Source organism: Scyliorhinus canicula, unplaced genomic scaffold (assembly GCF_902713615.1).
Source record: "Scyliorhinus canicula unplaced genomic scaffold, sScyCan1.1, whole genome shotgun sequence".
Taxonomy (NCBI): Eukaryota; Metazoa; Chordata; class Chondrichthyes; order Carcharhiniformes; family Scyliorhinidae; genus Scyliorhinus; species Scyliorhinus canicula.
In genome coordinates, this window is record NW_024056027.1 from 168,299 (window position 1) to 192,489 (window position 24,191).

Genomic DNA, 24,191 nt, shown 5'->3' on the forward strand with positions numbered 1-24,191 from the left:
CTCTGAGTCCATTCTGTTGGGGGTGTGGAAGGCGGGACGTGGATCCAGTCGCCGCCTCCACCAGGGAATCAACAGGCGGCGCCTGGAAAGCCGCCCCCTTCTGCCGGGTATTTAAATGCCGCTCACTGGGACCCGAATCCAACAGTCCGGGAGCTGGTTTGTTCACTGAGTTCCTGACACAACCATTTCCCCCAAATGACCAGAAGGATGAGGTGGGCCATTTCTCTCAGTTTGTTGCTGACTTTCTTATCCCGTGAGTAGTTTTTATTGTCCAAGTCTCTCACTGTTACTGTCTCAGTGTTAGTCTCTCCTCTGAATGTTCCAGAGTCACCAATCATTTCACCAGCATTAATCCTCGGGCTTTTTGATATATTTTTACAGGTGTCCAGTCGGATGTTGTGTTGACTCAGCCAGAGGCAGAGACCGGGCGTCCCGGAGGCTCCCTGACACTGACCTGTAAAACCAGCGGCTTCGATCTCGGCACCGCTTACATGCAGTGGGTCCGCGAGGTTCCCGGCCAGGGGCTGGAGTGGCTGCTTTACTACTATAGTTCATCCAGCAACAACTACGCCCCAGCCATTAAAGATCGATTCACTGCGTCCAAAGACACTTCAAACAACATCTTATCTTTGGCCATGAGGAGTCTGAAGACCGAAGACACCGCCATCTATTACTGTGCAAGACACCACAGCGAGAGGAACCAGGGCTGGACCCGCACAAGAACAGCTCGAGAGGGAATTCAGCAACTTGCAGCTTAACCTGAAGGTCAGCACTTGATTCAAATGTAATATTAATGTCAGTGATCAGAGTCAATGCACACGCTGCTTCTTACATAACTAACACAGAGAAAATTAAACAGTAAAACTGAACAAACCAATTGATATAATAGGATGAGCTTGTGTCAGTTTATATTTATTGTTAACAGTTTCAGCTATTACAGACTTGTATATAATCATCGTTTTATTATTTCTGATACTTGGGCAAATCTATGTACATTGGATTTGATAAACTGCTGTATAAATTGTAAATTAGATCAGAAGTAAACGTGTATTTGAAGTGAATATTGAGCGGCAGGACTGAACAGAGAGTGAGTGCAGTTTTTATGCGGGTGTCTGTCACTGTGACTACAACTGGGGCACAGCAGTTACTGTCAATACAAAAAGCCCCTCAGCACTAATTAACTGAAGCTGGCTCAGTGCTCACGTTTATAATCCAACTTTATTCACAGTGAAGCATTATTTGATTCCAGCAATGAGAAAATAATAAGAATTAATGTGGAAAATTGGTGGTCGTTATTTAGTCACAGTTGGTGTTTTCAATAACATTTCCATGTCTGTGAAATATAAAACATTCGGTCATTAATGAAGAAAGAACGGTATCCACAAATATTAATATAATTTCCTGAAAATTAATCGTGAATCTCTTTGCAGTTGGTTTGTGAATATTTAAAATAATGCTGGATTTCTGTCTATTTTGTGCAGATGCGGTTATTGTATGGAGCAGCTCAGGGAATGTGACACTGTGACATCATGGGCTACTGGGGACAAGGCACCATGGTGACGGTGACTGCAGGTAAGAACCATTCCATTATTTACCAACTGTTTTACTTGAGTATTTGTTTTATATTTTTCTGCATTTTCAAAATCTATTCGTTCACTGAAATGTGTTTTGTTGGATCATGTATTGAGATGTTGTTGCAATGTTTCATTTGATTCTGCTGAAAGGGGGATATAGAATCCCGAGGTTTCTTGACAGATAGATGCTGCTGAGGGATTCAGTCCCTGTTTGCTCTGATTTGATGTTTATTTGCTGAGGATTCTGTGTGGCTGGGTTACTTTAAATGCAAAACGTCTGTTTTTACCCCATGTTTAATCTCGGTTCTATCTAATGTCTGCAGCTTGTACCGTCTTCCGCACAAGTGTTTGAGATCGAACCCAACATTGACAAAATGTGTTAAAGTTTCTGTATTATCTTATTGAACATGTTCTGCTTACTGAAAGTGCTGATGGTATTATTCAAGTTTTCTGTTTAGTTTACCTGTTCATTCATTTGATGACATGAGGGTTTGGTGCTCTAAATTGAGATGTTCTTGCAATGTTACATTTGGTTCTGTTGAAAGTGTTTGTAGAATTGAGCTGTTTCTCCATGATGTTTCACTCCTTCAGTGATGTGATTTGGTGTTTTCCTGCTGAGGAATGTTTTGGGTGACTTTGTGTAGAAAAGTTTGTGAAACGGTTTGGTGTGTCTGTATTGTTTCAACTCGGTGACACTGAGCGGTTACACGGTTTGTGATTGAATGCAGAGTCTGCGTGTTGGAAACTGCTTGTCGCAGGATTATCGGCTGAGAACAGGGAGGCTGTTTCTGCATCTTGAAAAAAAAGTGAAAATTGCAGCTTAAACTAAGCCAGGTTTTCGACAAATCCTTTCCGAGCAGAAGTTGTTGCTGCAATCAGTTTGCCGTTTGTGCAAAGTTTAATCTCGGTGGCATCTGATGGTTGCAGCTTTTACGATCAACTGTAATCATTAAAAACATTTAAATGTGTTTGAAAAATGACTCAGTATGAAAAAAATGGTTAAGTTTCAATATTTATTTGTTGTTAATATTCGAGCACCTCACAGTGATATTTGTGTTATTCCACATTTCTGTTTAGTTTAATAATTTATACATTTGGTTACGAGCTGGTTTGCTGGATATTGATATTTTCTTGCAATATTAAGATTGATCCAGTTCGGTGCAGAGTTGAGCTGCTTCTCCATAAATGGGTTTCAGTCCTTCATTGATGTGATTTAGTGTTTTGTTCTGTTGAGGAGATTGTGTATCTGGGTGACTTTAAATGATTCAGATCTGTCAAACGGTGCAGCGTTTCTGCATTGTTTAAACTCGGTGACACTGAGCGGTTACACATTTTCTGGTTGAATGCAAACAGCCTCGGCGTTTGAAAATGCTTGAAGGGCGATTGTCCGGAGAAAACAGCCAGATTTAAGAAAATAATTTAATAAAGATATGTTGATGCATTTTGTAATTTTAACTGAAGATTCCAGATTAAACGAAATAATGACTGAAACGCCCATGCAGAACATAGTTACATTTATATAATTCAAACAATTGCAATGCGGTGATACAACTCCATATTAACCAAAGGTTATTTTATATTAATATAATTAATCATTAATCACCTTTCGCAATCATACTGTGTTCTGCACGAGGTTAACATGACGGGACAGGTTTCTAGGCTGGAAATACATTGTAATTCCAGTTATTCTATTATGTCAGTGCCGCTGCAACCATATTATACCTTCACTGTAATGCATAGTTGGATAGCGAGGTAATTATCATTAATCTAATCTTAAACAGGTTTCTGAGATGTGGAAGTCGCTGCCAATCAAGGAATTGTTCCCATGATTTTATTTGTATTGTAGGAAAGTTCAGATTGCCTATGGCAAGAGATTGAAAAGTAAAAGCTTGAATGTCAAACCGATTTATTTATTTACAAAAGGTTAACAGTACCTTTGCATTTTATAATGACCTCCTGTCTCCCACAGCTGCGCTCTACACACGATAGAATGATAGGAAAACAGATGATAGGAAAGAAAGAATGATTATACCTTAGCTTTAGGCTTAAATTTTATTAAATGCTAAATTCAACATCAAATTATCGAATCTACTTGCTCATAATGTGTCAGTTTTACAAATGATTTGAATAAACATTACTGAGCTGTTCTCGTTATATTCATTACTTTCTGATAATGGTGTTTATGATTTATCAATGTGTTCAGAAAGGCGCAGATTTTACACATTTGTAGGTTAATTGGGCAATTGGAGTTTTAAAAAATTAAAATGTGAATACAGTCAATTAAATGTTAAAATGTTTCCATCTAGTAATTTGGAGTATATTGCTCAACATTGTTTGATTGTCAGGTTGTTTTAATTAAACCCCAATTATTTCATAAAGCTCTGGGTAAAAACAAATTAGGGATTATTGAAAACTATTTTTATTATATTTATTATTATAGTACAGATAATCTAATAAAGAATTAGCTGACAATTAACAATAACTTACAATACAATATCAGTGAGAATTAAGTCAACATAAATGACCTCCTACAATTGAGTTGTATCCTGGCAATATCTCAAAAGTTTTAGAGAATTTTAATAATATCTGAAATGAATTTAGGAAACTATACATTTCATTATACTGCTGTGTGCAGCTAAACTCTTTTACCGATTACATTATTTTGCCCTGATTCTTTTTCTGATTACATTTAATTGTAATTTTAGATCATATCAGTGGGTAATGTGAATATTTTCTGGTTTGTTTAATTATTGCCCTGTCACTGTGTCTCTGTTACGTCATTAATCTACCCTGAATCTGTAATATTTAATCTGCTAATTTTCAGCAAAACTACTTTTTGCTCAATTATCGAGATTTGAGACAGACAGGGAAAAATAGTTAAAAGTCGAATATGATATTGAAATTAATGTCAGTTTAATTTCAAATAAATTACTGAATTATTGTTGTCAGAAGTTGACCACTGATCAATTAGAATCAAACAATTTCATGAAATTGACAGATTGAACAGATTTATCAGCTGGAACTCGATTGTTGCCATGTGTGTCTGTTCAGTTTCTGTGCGCGCGGTCACTGTGCTGGGACCAGGAATCTTCCTGACTGGTTGTAAATCTTCTGCTTCATTTTGCAGTATTTCAGGGAGTGCAATTTGATCAAGTCCTTCAATAGAACTTGTATATGTGTGGGATGTGGAAATTGTACTTGATGTTTGACTAGGCGACTCAGAAAAGGGATTCCAAACCCAGATTGTGACAGTCAGAAAGAATTCAGCAACGCCAGACAGGCTGGAAAAGGAGATTCGGTTGTATTTTAATCAGTGATATATTGGTTCTGGGAATTTTCGATTCGGCAATGCAGAGGGCGATTTATTGAGTTACATTCCGTGCTATGGCCGTACTTGATCTATTTAATGGGTCAGTGCAGCGGAGAAATCATTTTGCATTTTATTTTTAATCCTAGGATTCTGGAGGCGCTGTCAAAGCCAGATTTTATTATATATGCCTGTGTCCCCTGGGAAAGTTTTGATGCGAAGCATCCTTGAATAGCTGCAGTCCATGTGGCGGAGGACTATCCGCAATATTGTCAGGGAGAGATTTCCAGAATTTTGGCTCGGTGACAGTGAAGGAATAGCGCTATATTTCCAAATCAGGATGGTGAGTGTCTTGGAAGCGAACTTGCAGGTTTTGGTGCACCCATACATCGACAGAAACATATACATACTCTCGCTCTCTTACACACGTTCTCTCACAGCCTCACACAAACTCATTCTCTCACGCACATAATAACAATACTTCTTTCAAACATACACACTGTGCCTCACACACAATCGCACACTCACAATCTCACTCAGACACACTGTGACGATCTGTCTCACACACACATTCGCTCACACGCTCTCTCACTCGCACACGCTCTATCTCACACGAACTCTCTTTCACCAAATCTCTCTGATACACCTTGCCTCTCTCTCTCACACTCTCAAACACACAGACCGTCTCTCTCCCTCACATACATGCATAATCGCTCTTCAAACACGGCATTGTTTCTTTCAGGCTCTCTCTCACGCACATTCCCTTATACATACATACACAATATCTCAGACGCACACAAACTCGCCAACACGTTATTGCTCTCTCACTCTCTCGCTCTCACGCAGTCTCACACGTGCACCCCGGCACATACCCTCTCTCTCTCATGAACAGTCTGTCTCATTCTCTCTCTGACACACAATCTTTCTCTCTTTCAGGCATGCAGTATCTCGCACCTTCTCTCTCACATTCGCTCTCTCTGACACACACTCTCTCATACGCACATTCTTTGTCTCACACACTCCCTCTCTATCAGACACACTATCCCAGATACATATACCCTCTCTCCCCCACACACAATCTCACATCCATAATCGCTCTTCAAATATAATTATTCCTTCGTTCACACACACAATCTCTAACATACTATCTCTCTCCCTTTCTCTCACACACACTCCCACAGACACACACGCACGGTGTCACACACATACATTCTCTCACCTGCTCTCATGCACACTGTGTCACGTCTCTCTCACACACAATCTCTCTTTCGCACATGCACACTCTCATACACAACCACACATACTCACCCAAGCACTTATTTCTCTCACACACAAACACTGGTACATACATATCTCGTAAAAACATTTTATTTCACTCAAACACAGACATGTTCTTTGGCACACTCTCTCACACGTTCTCTCATAAACACACAAACTCGGCCGCACAATCTGTCCTTCTCTGACACACCGTCTCTCCCTCACACAGATACAAACACTCGCACACAAACAGCATCTCGCAAACACACATATTCTCTCACTCAAACACAGACATGTTCCTTGGCATACTCTATCACACGTTCTCAGAAACACACAAACGCGCCCCCACATTCTGTCTCTCTCTGACACACGTGGTCTCTCTCTCACTGTTTTAGGTACACACCCACATGCTCTCTAATCTCTGTCACACACACTCAACCATACACACACTATCTCGAACTCGCGCACACAACCTGCCATTTACACACACACACACATTGCCTCTCTCTCCTCACTCACACACAAAATCTCACACACACATCCCCCCACACACACTCACACAGAAACTCTCCCTTGCAAATTATTTTGTTCTCCCTCTAACACCTATCTCACATACATACACGTGCTCTGTCTCTCTCTCACACACACAGGAACACACACATGGAGACACACAGGAACACACACATACGTTCACACACACTTACACTCAGACGCGCAACACGGCAACACACACACACGCAAGGAAACACACACACATACACTCAGGAGCACACACACACTCAACACAGACACAGCAACACAAACATGGACACACACACGCTCACAGACACACATGAACACAGAGGAACACGCTCACAGACATACAGAGGGATACACACACACAGGAACAGACACACGCTCACACACACACACACGCGAACACTTAAGAACTCGCACACAGGGACACACATACAAGAACGCATAGACAGCTGAGAGTTGACTGTTCGTGACATCAACATTTAAACCAGTGTTGCATCAAGGACCCCGAGCGAAACTGAAGTTTAGGGAATCAGGGGAAAATCCCCGCTGGTTTGAGTCATACCGAGCGGAAGATGTTTCAATTGTTGGAGGTCAATCATCTCAGTTGCAGGACAACACTGAAGGGTTCCTTAGTGTCGGCCCCACCATCTTTAGCTGCTTCAGCAAAAAGATGTGCAAGTCCAAAGATGTGCAGGTTAGGTGGATTGGCCATGATAGATTGCCCTTAGTGTTCAAAATTGCCCTTAGTGTTGGGTGGGGTTGCTGGGTTATGGGTGGAGGTGTTGACCTTGGGTAGGGTGCTCTTTGCAAGAGCCAGCGCAGACTCGATGGGCCGAATGGCCTCCTTTTGCACTGTAAATTCTATGAAAATTCTATGAAAAGCAATGACCTTCCAAAGTCAGAAATGGGGATTTTGGCTGATCATTGAACGATGTTCAGCACCATTCACGACTCCGCAATTACTGAAGCAGTCCATTGCTAAATGCAGCAAGATCTGGACTATATCCAGGCTTGGGCTGACAAGGGAAAAGTAACATTCGTACCAGACAAGTGCACGCAATGGACATCTCAAACAAGCGAAGATCGAACGATCACCCCATGCCATTCAATGGAATTACCATCGCTGAATCTCCTGCTGACCATTGACCAGAAACTGAACTGGACTCGCCATATACACTGTGTGGCTGTGACAACAGGTCAGAGACTCGGAATTCTGCAACAAAACACCTCCTGACACCCCAAAGCCTGTCCACCATCTGCAACACCAGGTTAAAGTCCAACAGGTTTGTTTGGAATCCCTAGCTTTCGGAGCTCAGTTCCTTCATCAGGTGAGTCACCTGAGTGAGACTTCTTACTGTGCTCACCACAGTCCAACGCCGGCATCTCCATATCACCATCTGCAAGGCACATTCATAAGAACATAAGAACATAAGAACTAGGAGCAGGAGTAGGCCATCTGGCCCCTCGAGCCTGCTCCGCCATTCAATTAGATCATGGCTGATCTTTTGTGGACTCAGCTCCACTTTCCGGCCCGAACACCATAACCCTTAATCCCTTTATTCTTCAAAAAACTATCTATCTTTACCTTAAAAACATGTAATGAAGGAGCCTCAACTGCTTCACTGGGCAAGGAATTCCATAGATTCACAACCCTTTGGGTGAAGAAGTTCCTCCTAAACTCAGTCCTAAATCTACTTCCCCTTATTTGAGGCTATGCCCCTAGTTCTGCTGTCACCCGCCAGTGGAAACAACCTGCCCGCATCTATCCTATCTATTCCTTCATAATTTTAAATGTTTCTATAAGATCCCCCCTCATCCTTCTAAATTCCAACGAGTACAGTCCCAGTCTACTCAACCTCTCCTCATAATCCAACCCCTTCAGCTCTGGGATTAACCTAGTGAATCTCCTCTGCACACCCTCCAGCGCCAGTACGTCCTTTCTCAAGTAAGGAGACCAAAACTGAACACAATACTCCAGGTGTGGCCGCACTAACACCTTATACAATTGCAACATAACCTCCCTAGTCTTAAACTCCATCCCTCTAGCAATGAAGGACAAAATTCCATTTGCCTTCTTAATCACCTGTTGCACTTGTAAACCAACCTTCTGTGACTCATGCACTAGCACACCCAAGTCTCTCTGAACAGCGGCATGCTTTAATATTTTATCGTTTAAATAATAATCCTGTTTGCTGTTATTCCTACCAAAATGGATAACCTCACATTTGTCAACATTGTATTCCATCTGCCAGACCCGAGCCCATTCACTTAACCTATCCAAATCCCTCTGCAGACTTCCAGTATCCTCTGCACTTTTCGCTTTACCACTCATCTTAGTGTCATCTGCAAACTTGGACACATTGCCCTTGGTCCCCAACTCCAAATCATCTATGTAAATTGTGAACAATTGTGGGCCCAACACGGATCCCTGAGGGACACCACTAGCTACTGATTGCCAACCAGAGAAACACCCATTTATCCCACTCTTTGCTTTCTATTAATTAACCAATCCTCTATCCATGCTACTACTTTACCCTTAATGCCATGCATCTTTATCTTATGCAGCAACCTTTTGTGTGGCACCTTGTCAAAGGCTTTCTGGAAATCCAGATATACCACATCCATCGGCTCCCCGTTATCTACTGCACTGGTAATGTCCTCAAAAAATTCCACTAAATTAGTTAGGCATGACCTGCCTTTTATGAACCCATGCTGCGTCTGCCCAATGGGACAATTTCTATCCAGATGCCTCGCAATTTCTTCCTTGATGATAGATTCTCAGGAGTGTGATGGAATGCTCTCCACTTGTCTGAATGAATACAGCTCCAACGACACTCAAAAACTCACATCATCCAGGACAAAGTAGCCTTTGATTGGCACACCATCGACAACCACTCCCCTCCACCACTGAGGAACACTGGCAGCAGTGTCTAGCACCTACAACATGCTCTGCAGGAACACGTCATGCCTCCTTAGGCAGCACCTTCAAAACTCACAACAGCACCATCTGTTCAAGGACAGCAGACACATGGGAACATCACCAACTGGAATTTCTCCATCAGCCTCTCTCCATTGTGACCTCAAATATCACATTGTTTGGGCAGCACGGTAGCATGGTGGTTAGCATATGTGCTTAACAGCTCCAGGGTCCCAGGTTCGATTCCCAGCTGGGTCACTGTCTGTGCAGAGTCTGCATGTCCTCCCCGTACGTGCGTGGACTTCCTCCGGGTGCTCCGGTTTCCTCCCACAAACCAAAGATGTGCGAGTTAGGTGGATTGGCCATGCTAAATTGCCCCTAGTGTCCTAAAAAGTAAGGTTGGGGGGGGGGTTGTTGGGTATAGGGTGGATACGTGGGTTTGAGTAGGGTGATCATGGCTCGGCACAACATCGAGGGCTGAAGGGCCTGTTCTGTGCTGTACTGTTCTATGTTCCTTCACTGTGGATGATTCAAAATTCTGGAGCTGCCTCCCAAACACCACATGGACTGCAGTGGTTGAAGAATGAAGCTCACCACCACCTTCGCAAAGGCAATGAGTGATGGGAAATAAATTCTGGCCCAGCCAGACTCCTACAGCACAAAATGAAGGACACACTCTGACACAATATGACAATAATTTTACCAGCCTGAAATTGCCATTTTCAAAATGAAAATCTAATAAGTTGCAGGAATGTTCATTGTTCCAGTTCCGGATTGTTTTCTACAAAATGAAATCACACCGACATTAAAGCAGCTGCCCAGTGATCTACACTGCTGTCTGACTGTACACAGCCCGTGTTACTGACAGTATTAAAGCAGCTGCCCAGTGATCTACACTGCTGTCTGACTTTACACAGCCGGTGTTACTGACAGTATTAAAGCAGCTGCCCAGTGACCTACACTGCTGTCTGACTTTACACAGCCGGTGTTACTGAAAGTATTAAAGCAGCTGCCCAGTGACCTACACTGCTGTCTGACTACACAGCCCGTGTTACTGACAGTATTAAAGCAGCTGCCCAGTGATCTACACTGCTGTCTGACTGCACACAGCCCGTGTTACTGACAGTATTAAAGCAGCTGCCCAGTGATCTACACTGCTGTCTGACTGCACACAGCCGGTGTTACTGAAAGTATTAAAGCAGCTGCCCAGTGATCTACACTGCTGTCTGACTGTACACAGCCGATGTTACTGAACACAGTAAGAAGTCTTACAACACCAGGTTAAAGTCCAACAGGTTTGTTTCAAACACGAGCTTTCGGAGCACGGCTCCTTCTTCAGGTGAATCTACACCTGAAGAAGGAGCCGTGCTCCGAAAGCTCGTGTTTGAAACAAACCTGTTGGACTGTACACAGCCAGTGTTACTGACAGTATTAAAGCAGCTGCCCAGTGATCTACACTGCTGTCTGACTATGCAGCCGGTGTTACTGAAAGCTGATCAATGTGGAGAATCAGGACAGGATCGATGGAGAGGAAGAGGAGGAGGTGGGGGTGGTGCAGCCGAATGGAGGAGCCCCCAGCTCGGCTGTGGACAACAGACAAGAGAAAGCTGAGCCTGAGCGGAATGCCATCCAGAGAAACATCGCCCGGCTTGGCCCGGAGTACCTGAATGATCACTCATTCACCCTCACCCACACTCACTCACCGTCACTCACACTCACGCACACTCACTCACACTCACTCACCATCACACTCACCCACACTCACTCACACTCACTCACCATCACTCACACTCACTGACCGTCACTCACACTCACTCACACTCACTCACACTCTCTCACTCACACTCACTCACCCCTGTTCACACTCACTCAGTCACGCATACACACTGACTGATTAACCCATTCTCATTTACCAACACTAAGTCACAATCCCTCCCTCAATCATCCACCCTCATGCATCCATACCCACTAACCCACATTCATTCACACACCCACACTCACCTATGCACATCCTCAATCACCAACCCTCATTCCCTTACACTCACTCACTCACAGTAATCCATCCGAACTAACTCACCCTCCCTCACCCACCTTGTCGTCCACATTCACTTCCTCACCCTCACTCACCAACTCTCACCCAGCTTCACTCACCCACCCCCACTCACCAACCCTCACCCAGCTTCACTCACCCACCCTCACGAAACAACCCTCACCCAGCCTCACTCACCCACCCTCACTAACCAACCCTCATCCAGCCTCACTCACCCACCCTCACTAACTAACCCTCACCCAGCGTCACTCACCCACCCTCACTAACCAACCCTCACCCAGCCTCACTCACCCACCCTCACTAACCAACCCTCACCCACCCTCACTCACTCACCCCCACTAACCAACCCTCACCCAGCCTCACTCACCCACCCTCAGCCAGCCTCACTCACCCACCCTCACTAACCAACCCTCACCCAGCCTCACTCATCCACCCTCACTAACCAACCCTCACCCACCCTCACTAACCAACCCTCACCCAGCCTCACTAACCAACCCTCACCCAGCCTCACTAACCAACCCTCACCCAGCCTCACTAACCAACCCTCACTCACCCTCACTAACCAAACCTCACCCAGCCTCACTAACCAACCCTCACCCACCCTCACTCACCCTCACTAACCAACCCTCACCCATCCTCACTCACCCACCCTCACTAACCAACCCTCACACAGCCTCACTCACCCACCCTCACTAACCAACCCTCACCCAGCCTCACTCACCCACCCTCACTAACCAACCCTCACCCAGCCTCACTCACCCACCCTCACTAACCAACCCTCACCCAGCCTCACTCACCCACCCTCACTAACCAACCCTCACCCAGCCTCACTCACCCACCCTCACTAACCAACCCTCACCCAGCCTCACTCACCCACCCTCACTAACCAACCCTCACCCAGCCTCACTCACCCACCGTCACAAACCAACCCTCACCCATCCTCACTCACTCACCCTCACTAACCAACCCTCATACAGCCTCACTCACCAACCCTCACCCACCCTCACTAACCAACCCTCACCCAGCCTCACTCACCCACCCTCACTAACCAACCCTCACCCAGCCTCACTCACCCTCACTAACCAACCCTCACACAGCCTCACTAACCAACCCTCACCCACCCTCACTAACCAACCCTCACCCAGCCTCACTCACCCACCCTCACTAACCAACCCTCACCCAGCCTCACTCACTCACCCTCACTAACCAACCCTCACACAGCCTCACTAACCAACCCTCACCCACCCTCACTCACCAACCCTCACCCAGCCTCACTCACCAACCCTCACCCAGCCTCACTCACCCACCCTCACTAACGAACTCTCACCCACCCTCATTCAGCAACCCTCACCCAGCCTCACTCACCCACCCTCACTAACCAACCCCTACCCAGCCTCACTCACCCACCCTCACTAACCAACCCTCACCCACCCCCACTCACCCACCCTCACTAACCAACCCTCACCCAGCCTCACTCACCCACCCTCACTAAACACCTCTCACCCAGCCTCATCTACCCTCCCTCACTCACCCACCATTACTCACGCAGCCACATTCATAAACCTCAGATCACCCAAAATCTCACTCAACACCAAACCGCCCACTCATTTATTTACATGCTGTGGAGATGCTGGCGTTGGATTGGGTGAGCACAGTAAGAAATCTGACAACTCCAGGTTAAAGTCCAACAGGTTTGTTTGAAACACTAGCTTTCGTAGCACTGCTCCTTCCTCAGGTGAGTGAAGAGGTAGGTTCCAGAAATATATATACAGACAAAACTCTATATGTATGTTTCTGGAACATATCTTTTCATTCACCTGAGGAAGGAGCAGTGCTCCGAAAGCTTGTGTTTGAAACAAACTTGTTGGACTTTAACCTGGTGTTGCAAGACTTCTTACTGTGCTCACTTACTTTCAACCACCACCGTCGCCCATGCAGCCTCCCTCACTCACCAATCCATCCTCAATCATTTACAATCGCACGCCCATCCTCATGCTCCACACTCATACGCGCCCACCATTGTTCATGCACACACACTGACACACACAGCCACCCCCTTCTCACTCCCGCCCTAATTCACACCCCTGCTCGCTCATCCTCATTCACTTGTCCCCTTGCTCACTAAATGGGGGGGAGTTAGTCTGCAACGAGAGAGGAAGAGAGAATTGCAGCGAAGCGTGAGAGCCAGTGTGCACGAACGTGGGTGCCTGGTAAGGGAGCAGTAAGACCCAGGAGAAAGAGAAGAGAGCTGGAGGGAAGCGTCAGGGTCGGGGGCTGGGAGAATTGTAAAGAGGCGTGGGAAAATATAGAGGGAGAGGAACATGTCAAAGAGTCATGGAATAGAACAGAGAGCCCTGGAAAAGGTAGAGAGATGGGGAAATGTGCGGGAAGCCTCGGAAAAGGCAGAGAGCTGTGGAAACCTGCGGGGAGCCTGAGAAAATATAGAGAGTTGGGGAAAGGATAGGGAGCCTGGGAAAAGGCAGAGAGCCGGGGGAAAGCACAGGGAGCCTGGGAAAAGGCAGAGAGCCGGGGGAAAGCATAGGGAAGCTGGGAAAAGGTAGAGAGCTGGGGAAAAGCACAGGGAGCCTGGGAAAATATAGAGAGCTGGGGAAAGGACAGGGAGCCTGGGAAAAGGCAGAGAGCCAGGGGAAAGCACAGGGAGCCTGGGAAAAGGCAGAGAGCCGGGAAAAAGCACAGGGAAGCTGGGAAAAGGTAGAGAGTTGGGGAAAAGCACAGGGAGACTGGGAAAAGGCAGCGATCTGGAGAAAGTACAGGGAGCCTGGGAAAAGGTAGAGGTTTGGGGGAAAGCGCATAAGCCTGGGAAAAGGTAGAAAGCTGGGAAAACGTGCAGGGAGCCTGGGAAAGGGTAGAAAGCTGGTGAAACGTGCGGGGAGCCTGGGAAAAGGTAGAGAGCTGGGGAAAAGCGCAGGGAGCCTGGGAAAAGGTAGAGAGCTGAGGGAAAGCACAGGAAGCCTGGAAAAGGTAGAGAGCTGGGGAAAAGTGCGGGGAGTCTGGGAAAAGGCAGTGAGCTGGGGAAAAGCGCAGGGAGTCTGGGAACAGGCAGAGAGCTGGGGAAGAGCACAGGAGCCTGGGAAAATGTATAGAGCTGTGGGAAAGCGCAGGGAGCCTGTGAAAAGGTAGAAAGCTGGGGGAAAGTGCGGGGAGTTTGGGAAAAGGCAGAGAGTTGGGGGAACGCGCAGGGAGTCTGGGAAAGGGCAGAGAGTTGGGGGAATAGGACAGGGAGCCTGGGAAACGTTTGAGAGCTGGAGGAAAGCAAAAGGAGTCCGGAAAATGCAGGACGCGGGGCGAAAGCTCAGGGAGCCTGGGAAAAGGCTGAGAGCTGGGGAAAAGCGCAGGGAGCCTGGGAAAAGGCTGAGAGCTGGGGAAAAGGGTAGGGGGACTGGGAAAGGCTGAGAGCTGGGGAAAAGCACAGGGAGACTAGGAAAATGCTGAGAGCTGGGGAAAAGCACAGGGAGACTGGGAAAAGGCTGAGAGCTGGGGAAAAGCGCAGGGAGACTGGGAAAAGGTAGACAGCTGGGAAAAAGCGCAGGATGCCTGGGAAAAGGTCGAGAGCTGGGAAAAAGCACAGGATGCCTGGGAAAAGGTAGAGAGCTGGGGAAAATCACAGGAAGCCTGGGAAAAGGTAGAGAGCTGGGGAAAATGACAGGAAGCCTGGGAGACGATATGGAGATGGGGGAAAGCACAGGGAGGCTGGGAAAAGATAGAGCTGGAGAAAAGCGCAGGGAGACTGGGAAAAAGTATAGAGCTGGGGAAAAGTGCAAGGAGCCTGGGAAAAGAAGGAGCTGGGGAAAAGCGCAGGGAGACTGGGAAAAGATAGAGCTGGGGAAAAGCGCAGGGAGACTGGGAAAAGGTATAGAGCTGGGGAAAAGTGCAAAGAGCCTGGGAAAAGAAGGAGCTGGGGAAAAGCACAGGGAGACTGGGAAAATGCAGAGAGCTGGGGAAAAGTGCAGGGAGCCTGGGAAAAGGTAGACAGACGGGGAAAAGCACAGGGAGCCTGGGAAAATGTAGAGAGCTGGGGGGAAAGCGCAGGGAGCCTGGGAAAAGGTAGAGAGCTGGGGAAGAGCACAGGGAGGCTGGGAAAAGGTAGAGGGCTGGGGAAAAGCACAGGAAGCCTGGGAAAAGGTAGAGAGCTGGGAAAAAGCACAGGATGCCTGGGAAAAGGTAGAGAGCTGGGAAAAAGCACAGGATGCCTGGGAAAAGGTAGAGAGCTGGGGAAAATCACAGGAAGCCTGGGAGATGATATGGAGATGGGGGAAAGCACAGGGAGCCTGGGAAAAGATAGAGTTGGGGAAAAGCGCAGGGAGACTGGGAAAAGGTATAGAGCTGGGGTAAAGTGCAGGGAGCCTGGGAAAAGAAGGAGCTGGGGAAAAGCGCAGGGAGACTGGGAAAAAATAGAGCTGGGGAAAAGCGCAGGGAGACTGGGAAAAGGTAGAGAGCTGGGGAAAAATGCAGGAAGCCTGGGAAAAGAAGGAGCTGGGGAAAAGCGCAGGGAGACTGGGAAAATGCAGAGAGCTGGGGAAAAGTGCAGGGAGCCTGGGAAAAGGTAGAGAGCTGGGGGGAAAGCGCAGGGAGCCTTGGAAAGGATGGAGCTGGGGAAAAGCACAGGGAGGCTGGGAAAAGGCAGAGAGTTGGGGAAACGCACAGGGAGTCTGGGAAAGGGCAGAGAGTTGGGGGAAAGCGCAGGGGGTGTGGGAAAGGGCAGAGAGTTGGGGGAAAGCACAGGGAGCCTGGGAAACGGTAGAGAGCTGGGGAAAGCACAGGGAGCCTGGGAAAAGGCTGAGAGCTGGGGAAAAGCACAGGAAGCCTGGGAAAAGGTAGAGAGCTGGGAAAAAGCACAGGATGCCTGGGAAAAGGTAGAGAGCTGGGAAAAAGCACAGGATGCCTGGGAAAAGGTAGAGAGCTGGGAAAAAGCACAGGGAGCCTGGGAACAGATAGAGCTGGGGAAAAGCGCAGGGAGACTGGGAAAAGGTATAGGGCTGGGGTAAAGTGCAGGGAGCCTGGGAAAAGAAGGAGCTGGGGAAAAGCGCAGGGAGACTGGGAAAAAGTAGAGCTGGGGAAAAGCGCAGGGAGACTGGGAAAAGGTAGAGAGCTGGGGAAAAGTGCAGAAAGCCTGGGAAAAGAAGGAGCTGGGGAAAAGCGCAGGGAGACTGGGAAAATGCAGAGAGCTGGGGAAAAGTGCAGGGAGCCTGGGAAAAGGTAGAGAGCTGGGGGGAAAGCGCAGGGAGCCTTGGAAAGGATGGAGCTGGGGAAAAGCACAGGGAGGCTGGGAAAAGGCAGAGAGTTGGGGAAAAGCACAGGGAGTCTGGGAAAGGGCAGAGAGTTGGGGGAAAGCGCAGGGGGTCTGGGAAAGGGCAGAGAGTTGGGGGAAAGCACAGGGAGCCTGGGAAAAGGTAGAGAGCTGGGGAAAGCACAGGGAGCCTGGGAAAAGGCTGAGAGCTGGGGAAAAGCACAGGGAGCCTGGGAAAAGGCTGAGAGCAGGGGGAAAGCACAGGGAGCCTGGGAAAAGGCTGAGAGCTGGGGAAAAGCGGAGGGAGACTGGGAAGGGCTGAGAGCTGGGGTAAAGCGCAGGGAGACTGGGAAAAGGCTGAGAGCTGGGGAAAAGCACAGGGAGACTGGGAAAAGGTAGAGTGCTGGGAAAAAGCACAGGATGCCTGGGAAAAGGTAGAGAGCTGGGAAAAAGCACAGGAAGCCTGGGAGACGATATGGAGCTGGGGAAAAGCGCAGAGAGACTGGGAAAAGGTATAGAGCTGGGGAAAAGTGCATGGAGCCTGGGAAAAGAAGGAGCTGGGGAAAAGCGCAGGGAGACTGGGAAAAGATAGAGCTGGGGGAAAGTGCAGGGAGCCTGGGAAAAGAAGGAGCTGGGGAAAAGCGCAGGGAGACTGGGAAAAGGTAGAGAGATGGGGAAAAGCACAGGGAGCCTGGGAAAAGGTAGAGAGCTGGGGGGAAAGCGCAGGGAGCCTGGGAAAAGATGGAGCTGGGGAAAAGCGCAGGGAGACTGGGAAAAGGCAGAGAGCTGGGGAAAAGCACGGGGAGCCTCGGAATGGGTAGCGAGCTGGCCGGGGTGTGGGGGGGGGGGGGGGGGGGGCACACGGAGCCTGGGAAATTGTATTAAGCTGGGTAAAGTATAGGGAGCCTGGGAAACGGTAGCGAGCTGGGGTGGGGGGGGGGGGGGGGGGACACATGGAGCCTGGGAAATGGCATAAAGCTGGGTTAAAGTATAGGGAGCCTGGGAAATACGAGAGCTGAGTAGTGAGCAGGTGAAATGGGCAGAGAGCTGAGCGCAGACAGGGGAGAGAATCTGCAGGAACACGGGGAAAAGTGGTAATTGATGGGCCAAAGCCAATAATCAGGGGGCAAAGTGCCATGTTCTGGGGAAAAGCACAAAGAGCAAGTGGAAAGTTCCAGAAGCTGAGGCAAAGAGCAAACAACCTGGAAAGGTGCAGCTGGGCAAATTACAGAAGTGGAGGAAAGATCAGAGAGCTGGGAAAAGCGCAGAGAGCTGGGAAAAGGACAGGAAGCTGGTTATCACGGATACATGGAATGCGGAGTCCATCCCACAAACTGCTCCGCCATAATCATATTGAATGGTGCAGGAGACCTGAGGGACCGAATGGCCGCATCCCGCTTTTAATGTCCAGGGTCCTGTAATTGGAGAATTTTGGAGTTACTTGCACATGTGCTCAAACGTAGAATTTTATAGTCATTATGTAAATACCTGGATGATTTTTCTGAAGCAAAGTCACGGGGAGTGGGGGTAGTGAGGTGGAGAGAGGGGGGACATCAGTCAGTTTGAACACAGGCAATTTCCAAACAGCAATGACCGAAATGAAGAGACAACTTCTTTATCACAAAGTGCTGTTGGTGGAAAAAACATTGGTGTCATAAATAATGGGGGAAACCCTCCGCTCTGCTCATTGAAAGGAATGAATGGTACATTTTCAGATGACACCATAATGCTAATTTCTGCAAGGTGTTAGAAATGGAGAAAGAGATGTGAGTTTCTAAAGAGGGAATAAACAAATGGTGATTCTCAAAAGTTCGAAGTAACAGAAGCTCAAGTATGGATGCAGTTTTAATGCGAACGGTTTATGATAAATTTGTAACTTTATCCAAATTCTAAGTTGTATGATATCTTAATGACAAATCCCAGAGTCTAACTTGTTCAATTGGCCATTCTCTCCCAGCGACACCGTCTCCACCCACTCTCTACAGCCTGGTCTCCTGTCAGCAACACAACACCGACGGCTCCGTCACCTACGGCTGTTTGGCGATGGACTACTCCCCAGAAATCACCAGCCTTACCTGGAAGAAAGATGGGCAGCTGATCAGCACTGGAGTTAAGGAATACCCGTCAGTGAGAAACAAGAAGGGAACCTACACCCTGAGCAGCCAGTTAACCATCACCGAGTCAGAGGGGGAATGCAACAAAATCAGCTGTGAGGTTCGACACAGCGGCTCAGACAAGAGCATTGGAATGACATGTAAGTGTTATGGAAACTGTGCGAAGCAGAACCGCTGTGATTACTTTATTTACACCTTTGGCTGTAACATATTTATGATAAAGTGTGCCGTTCTGATTCCTGAGGAAAATATTGGCCGCAGAGAAACAGTTAAAATATAATAAATCATTTTATTTATCACACCATCTTCTGCAAGAAATGTCTAAATTGTGTTTCTTGAAGGCCCGCCTGGTGTCCCTCCACATGTTATCCTCACCGTGAGTTCCAGTGAAGAAATCACAAGACAGAAATTTGCAACCATCGTCTGTTCAATTAACGATTTCCAGACAAATTCAATCACGGTGAAGTGGCTGAAGAATGGACAACCCATGGGTTCAGGAATTATCACCTCTCCCGCCTGTGAAGTGAACGGGAACTTCTCGGCGAACAGTCGGCTGACACTCTCCGCTGGGGAATGGTTCAGCAAAGCGGTCTATACCTGCCAGGTCACTCATCAAGAGGTCACCCAAAGTCACAACATCACCGCGTCTGGTAAGAGACACAAACAGAGGAAACAATAAATCATCCTGCACTCTGATGTTAATCCAAATCAGGAATTTATTAAAATCAGGACAAAGCACAGAATAACTTCTAATTTACTGCCATGTAGTTTGTGTTTCATTCTGATGTAAGAGCTGCATTAGGATTGCTCACCATTCAGGATTTGATCAGCAGAGAAATAAATGTTTCCCTCTAATTTGAAGTCATTTAGTGAGTGAGGTGGATTTGATATCAGCCTATCCTGAGACAGCTGATTATATTTGAGAGGCAGTGGGTGTCTGAACCCCTTTATTGATAACAGCTCCAAGGAAAATTGTTGGAAAGTTCATTCAACCAATTTGTAAATCAGCCTTCCGTATTAGGTTTCCGAGATCAGGATTGGAATATTTGTATTGGGAATGCTGCAATACTCGTTCATTAGAATGCCATTGGTGCTGACTGTATTTCACAATGAGAATCGTTTAAGATGACCAAACTGGTTTTCCATTGTGTACAGAAGATTAATGGCGATCATTAGAAGTTTCGAAGTTGATTTATTCCCATTGAGTGAGTGAAGGCTGAATCCTTCTGTCCTGATTCTGAAGATGAAACTTGTGTTGATTTTCATGTTTTCATTCACAGATCCTTCTGATTGTATTACCGCCTCAGTAACAATACTGCCACCACCAATAGAACAGGTCTTACTGGAGGCGACTGTCACCTTAACCTGCGTCATTTCGAATGGTCCTTATGGAGTCAACGTGTCCTGGAGTGAAGCGAAGAAGCCGCTGAAATCAGAGATTGCCGACCAGCCTGGGGCAGATACTGAGAGCGTGGTCAGCAAATTAAACATCTCGACACAAGCCTGGCTGAGTGGGGCTGTGTTTGACTGTGTGGCGAGCCATCAGGACCTGCCAACTCCTTTAAGAATTTCAATCCACAAAAAAATAGGTGAGCGGTGAAACTGAAGCAATAAGTGAGTCATTGTGTCTATTTCTGGTGTCAGTGCAGCGGTCAGTATTTAGCATTCAGTGTATTTATGGTCCATTCTGATTGGTAATTCCACGACTAAAAATTTTGGGCCTGTTGATCTTAAGGGGGAAATTGCTACGTAGATGAAGGAACAATGAATTAAAAGCAGTGATATGGGGTTTAGACAGAGCTAGACCAATGGCCACAAGACGTAGGAGCAGACGTAGGCCATTCAGCCCAACAACACTGATCCAGCCTTCAATGAGATCATAACTGATCTGATGTGATGGTCTTCAACTCCTCTTTCCCGCCTTCTCCCGCTGTTACCAGACACCTAAACGACCCCCTAACGGACTGACCTCATTAACACTACACCTCTGTATGCTTCACCCGATGCCGGTGTTAAGTAGTTACATTGTGTACCTTATGTTGCCCTGTTATGTATTTTATTTTATTTCCCTTTCTTTTCATGTACTTAATGATCTGTTGAGCTGCTCGCAGAAAAATACTTTTCACTGTACCTCGGTACACGTGACAATAAACAAAATCCAATCCCATATCTCTCATTGGTTGAAAATATGTCTCTCTCAACCTTGAACATACTGAACAACCCAGAATCTACAGCCCCCTGGGTTAAATAATTCTACAGCTCCCCGACGCTCTGAGAGAGGAAATTCCTTCTCATCTCTGTCTGAAATGGGCGAACATTGACTATGTGATCCTGCACTCTGGTCCGAGATGCTCCCACAAGGGAAAACAATCTCACAGCGACTACACGCCGAAGCTCCCTGAGAATCTTTCATGTCTCGATTAGGCCACCTTCATTCTTCTAAACTCCAATCAGTCCAGGCCCAGCCTACTTAACCTCTCCCTGGAAGAAAATCCCTCCATCCCTCGTGATCCTTCTCTGGACTGCCTTCAAAACCAATCTGTCTTCCTTAGGTAAGGGCACGAAAACTATTCAAAGTATATCAGGTGTAGTCTAACTAGTCTAACTAGTCTAACTTTGTATAGTTTGAGCCAGACGTCCCCATGTTTATATTCTATTCCCTTTGAAATAAATGTCAACATTCAATTTGTCTCCATATTACCTGCAGAACTTGCTTTGTGTGGTTTCTGCACAAGGGCCCCCAATTCCCCCGTTACTTCAGCTTTCTTCAGTCTTTCTACATCTAAATAATATTCTGTTATGTTCCTCCTCCTACCAAAGTGTCTAAACTCACATTTCCCTACATTATGTTCCATCTGCCAAGTTTTTACTCAGTAACTTAAGCCACCTCTGTCCCTCTCTAGATTTTCTGTAACCTCACCACTTGCCTTTATATTTTTGTCATCTCCAGCCGTGGGAATAGTACATTCATTTATTAAACACAGTTTTGAAATTCATGTATATTACATCTACTGGTTCCCCCTTCTCCAGCCTTCTCCTTATCACCTCGAACAAGGGCAATAAAGTCTTCAGGCATGATTTCCCCTTCACGAAGCCGTGCTGACTCTGTTTGATTATATTATGTATTTCGAAATGCTCAGCTATTGGATCTGTTATAATGGACTCGAACCGTTTTCCACTGACAGATGTTAAGGTCCCTGGCCTATAGTTACCTGTTTTTGACACCCTTCCTTTTGAATAAGGGTGTTACATTGGCAGTTTTCTAATCCTGTTGGGGTAAGGTGGGAGGAGCCTGGTTTGGAGTTTAGACACCAGCACAGAATAGTTGGGCCGCATGGCCTGTTCCCCTGCTGTACACTTTCTGAAACTTTCGAATCCAATATCCGTAAATTCTCAGGGAAAAGGATTGTGTCCACCTCTGCTCCGAGCTTGGAACCCGGACAGATCCCAAAGTGGAAAATGGAAACCTTTAAAATACAACACAAAACACATTTCTCTCACATCTAACCCGCGGTTCCATTGTCTCCGGGATCCCCCATTTTATTGACGTTTGTTGTACATTTTCTGCAGATCCCAATCCGCGGGAACCGTCCGTCTCTGTCCTCCTGCCCTCGGCTGAAGACGTCTCCGCTCAGAGATTCGTCTCCCTCAGCTGCTTAGTGAGAGGTTTCTCCCCCCGAGAGATCTTCGTCAAGTGGACCGTCAATGACAAGCCGGTGAATCCCGGGAACTACAAGAACACCGAGGTGATGGCGGAGAACGGCAATAGCTCCTTCTTCATGTACAGCCTGTTATCCATTGCAGCGGAGGAGTGGGCCAGCGGCGCTTCTTACTCCTGTGTGGTGGGACATGAAGCCATCCCCTTGAAGATCATCAACAGAACGGTTGATAAATCCAGCGGTAAACCCAGTTTTGTGAACATTTCCCTCGCTCTGATGGACACCGTTAATTCATGTCAATGACAATCTATTGATTATATTTCGAACTAAAATAAAAATAATAAAGGTTTTTTCCTCCAATTGTGATTTAAATACACAGCCGCTTAATTAATGGTGCTTCCACTTTGCTGATATTAGATCTGTTCAATGAGACCCGGATTTCTACAGGTCTCAGCCCCAAGTCTGATACAATCAGTGCTCCCAGCTCAGATACACCCTGGGTTAGAGACAGAGTAAAACTCATTCATTCCAGGATTCAGCAAAATATCTTCATTGACTTTCCTCCCGCTGAGGAGAAATCGGACAATTTCCCACTTCAGACAAACAAACACATCACATTTAGATCGCGGTGTTCCTGCTTCTGTCATTGTCCATTCCTTTAAAATTAATGTCAGCTTTAAGTTGCTGTATCACACCCACTGGGAACTGAATTGAGGGTCACACAGAAACATGGACCGATAATCCCCAGTCAAAGAGAGGGGAGGGGCTTTAGTTAATCCACTGTACCCCCACTTCCACAATAGAGAGAGGGGGAGGGGCATTAGTTAATGCACTGTAACCCCACTTCCCCAATAGAGAGAGAGGGAGGGGCATTAGTTAAACCACTGTCTTCCCACTTCCCCAACAAAGAGAGGGGAGGGGCTTTAGTTAATCCACTGTACCCCCACTTCCACAATAGAGAGAGGGGGCGGAGCATTAGTTAATGCACTGTAACCCCACTTCCCCAATAGAGAGAGAGGGAGGGGCATTAGTTGATGCACTGTACCCCCACTTCACCAATAGAGAGAGGGGGAGGGGCATTAGTTAATCCACTGTACCCCACTTCCTCAACAGAGGGGGGGAGGGGCATTAGTTAATCCACTGTACCCCCACTTCACCAATAGAGAGAGTGGGAGGGGCATTAGTTAATGCACTGTACCCCCACTTCCTCAACAGAGGCAGGGGGAGGGGCATTAGTTAATGCACTGTACCCCCACTTCACCAATAGAGAGAGGGGGAGGGGCACTAGTTAATCCACTGTACCCCCACTTCACCAATAGAGAGATGGGGAGGGGCATTAGTTAAACCACTGTCTCCCCACTTCCCCAACAAAGAGAGGGGGAGGGGCTTTAGTTAATCCACCGTAACCCAATTCCACAACAAAGAGGGGGAGGGCACTACTTAATGCACTGTACCCCCACTTCCCCAACAGGGAAAGGGGGAGGGGCTTTAGTTAACGCACTGTACCCCCACTTCCCCAACAGGGAGAGGGGGAGGGGCTTTAGTT

At 47.0% G+C, this 24,191-nt stretch overlaps 1 long non-coding RNA gene and 1 gene segment (V, D, J or C); one reads left to right on the forward strand and one right to left on the reverse strand.

Annotated features, from left to right (window-relative positions):
• The first annotated feature begins 179 nt into the window (after positions 1-179).
• Positions 180-23,005, forward strand: LOC119961681. The segment is given in 7 exon segments: positions 180-253; positions 382-687; positions 1,522-1,572; positions 18,830-19,126; positions 19,328-19,636; positions 20,267-20,575; positions 22,557-23,005. Coding segments are annotated over 7 exon segments (1,722 nt in total).
• Positions 19,530-24,191, reverse strand: part of LOC119961682 — a 42,526-nt gene continuing 37,864 nt past the window's right edge. The window contains exon 3 of the long non-coding RNA XR_005459714.1: positions 19,530-19,633. This is a non-coding gene — a long non-coding RNA (uncharacterized LOC119961682). The remainder of the gene's footprint in view (positions 19,634-24,191) is intronic.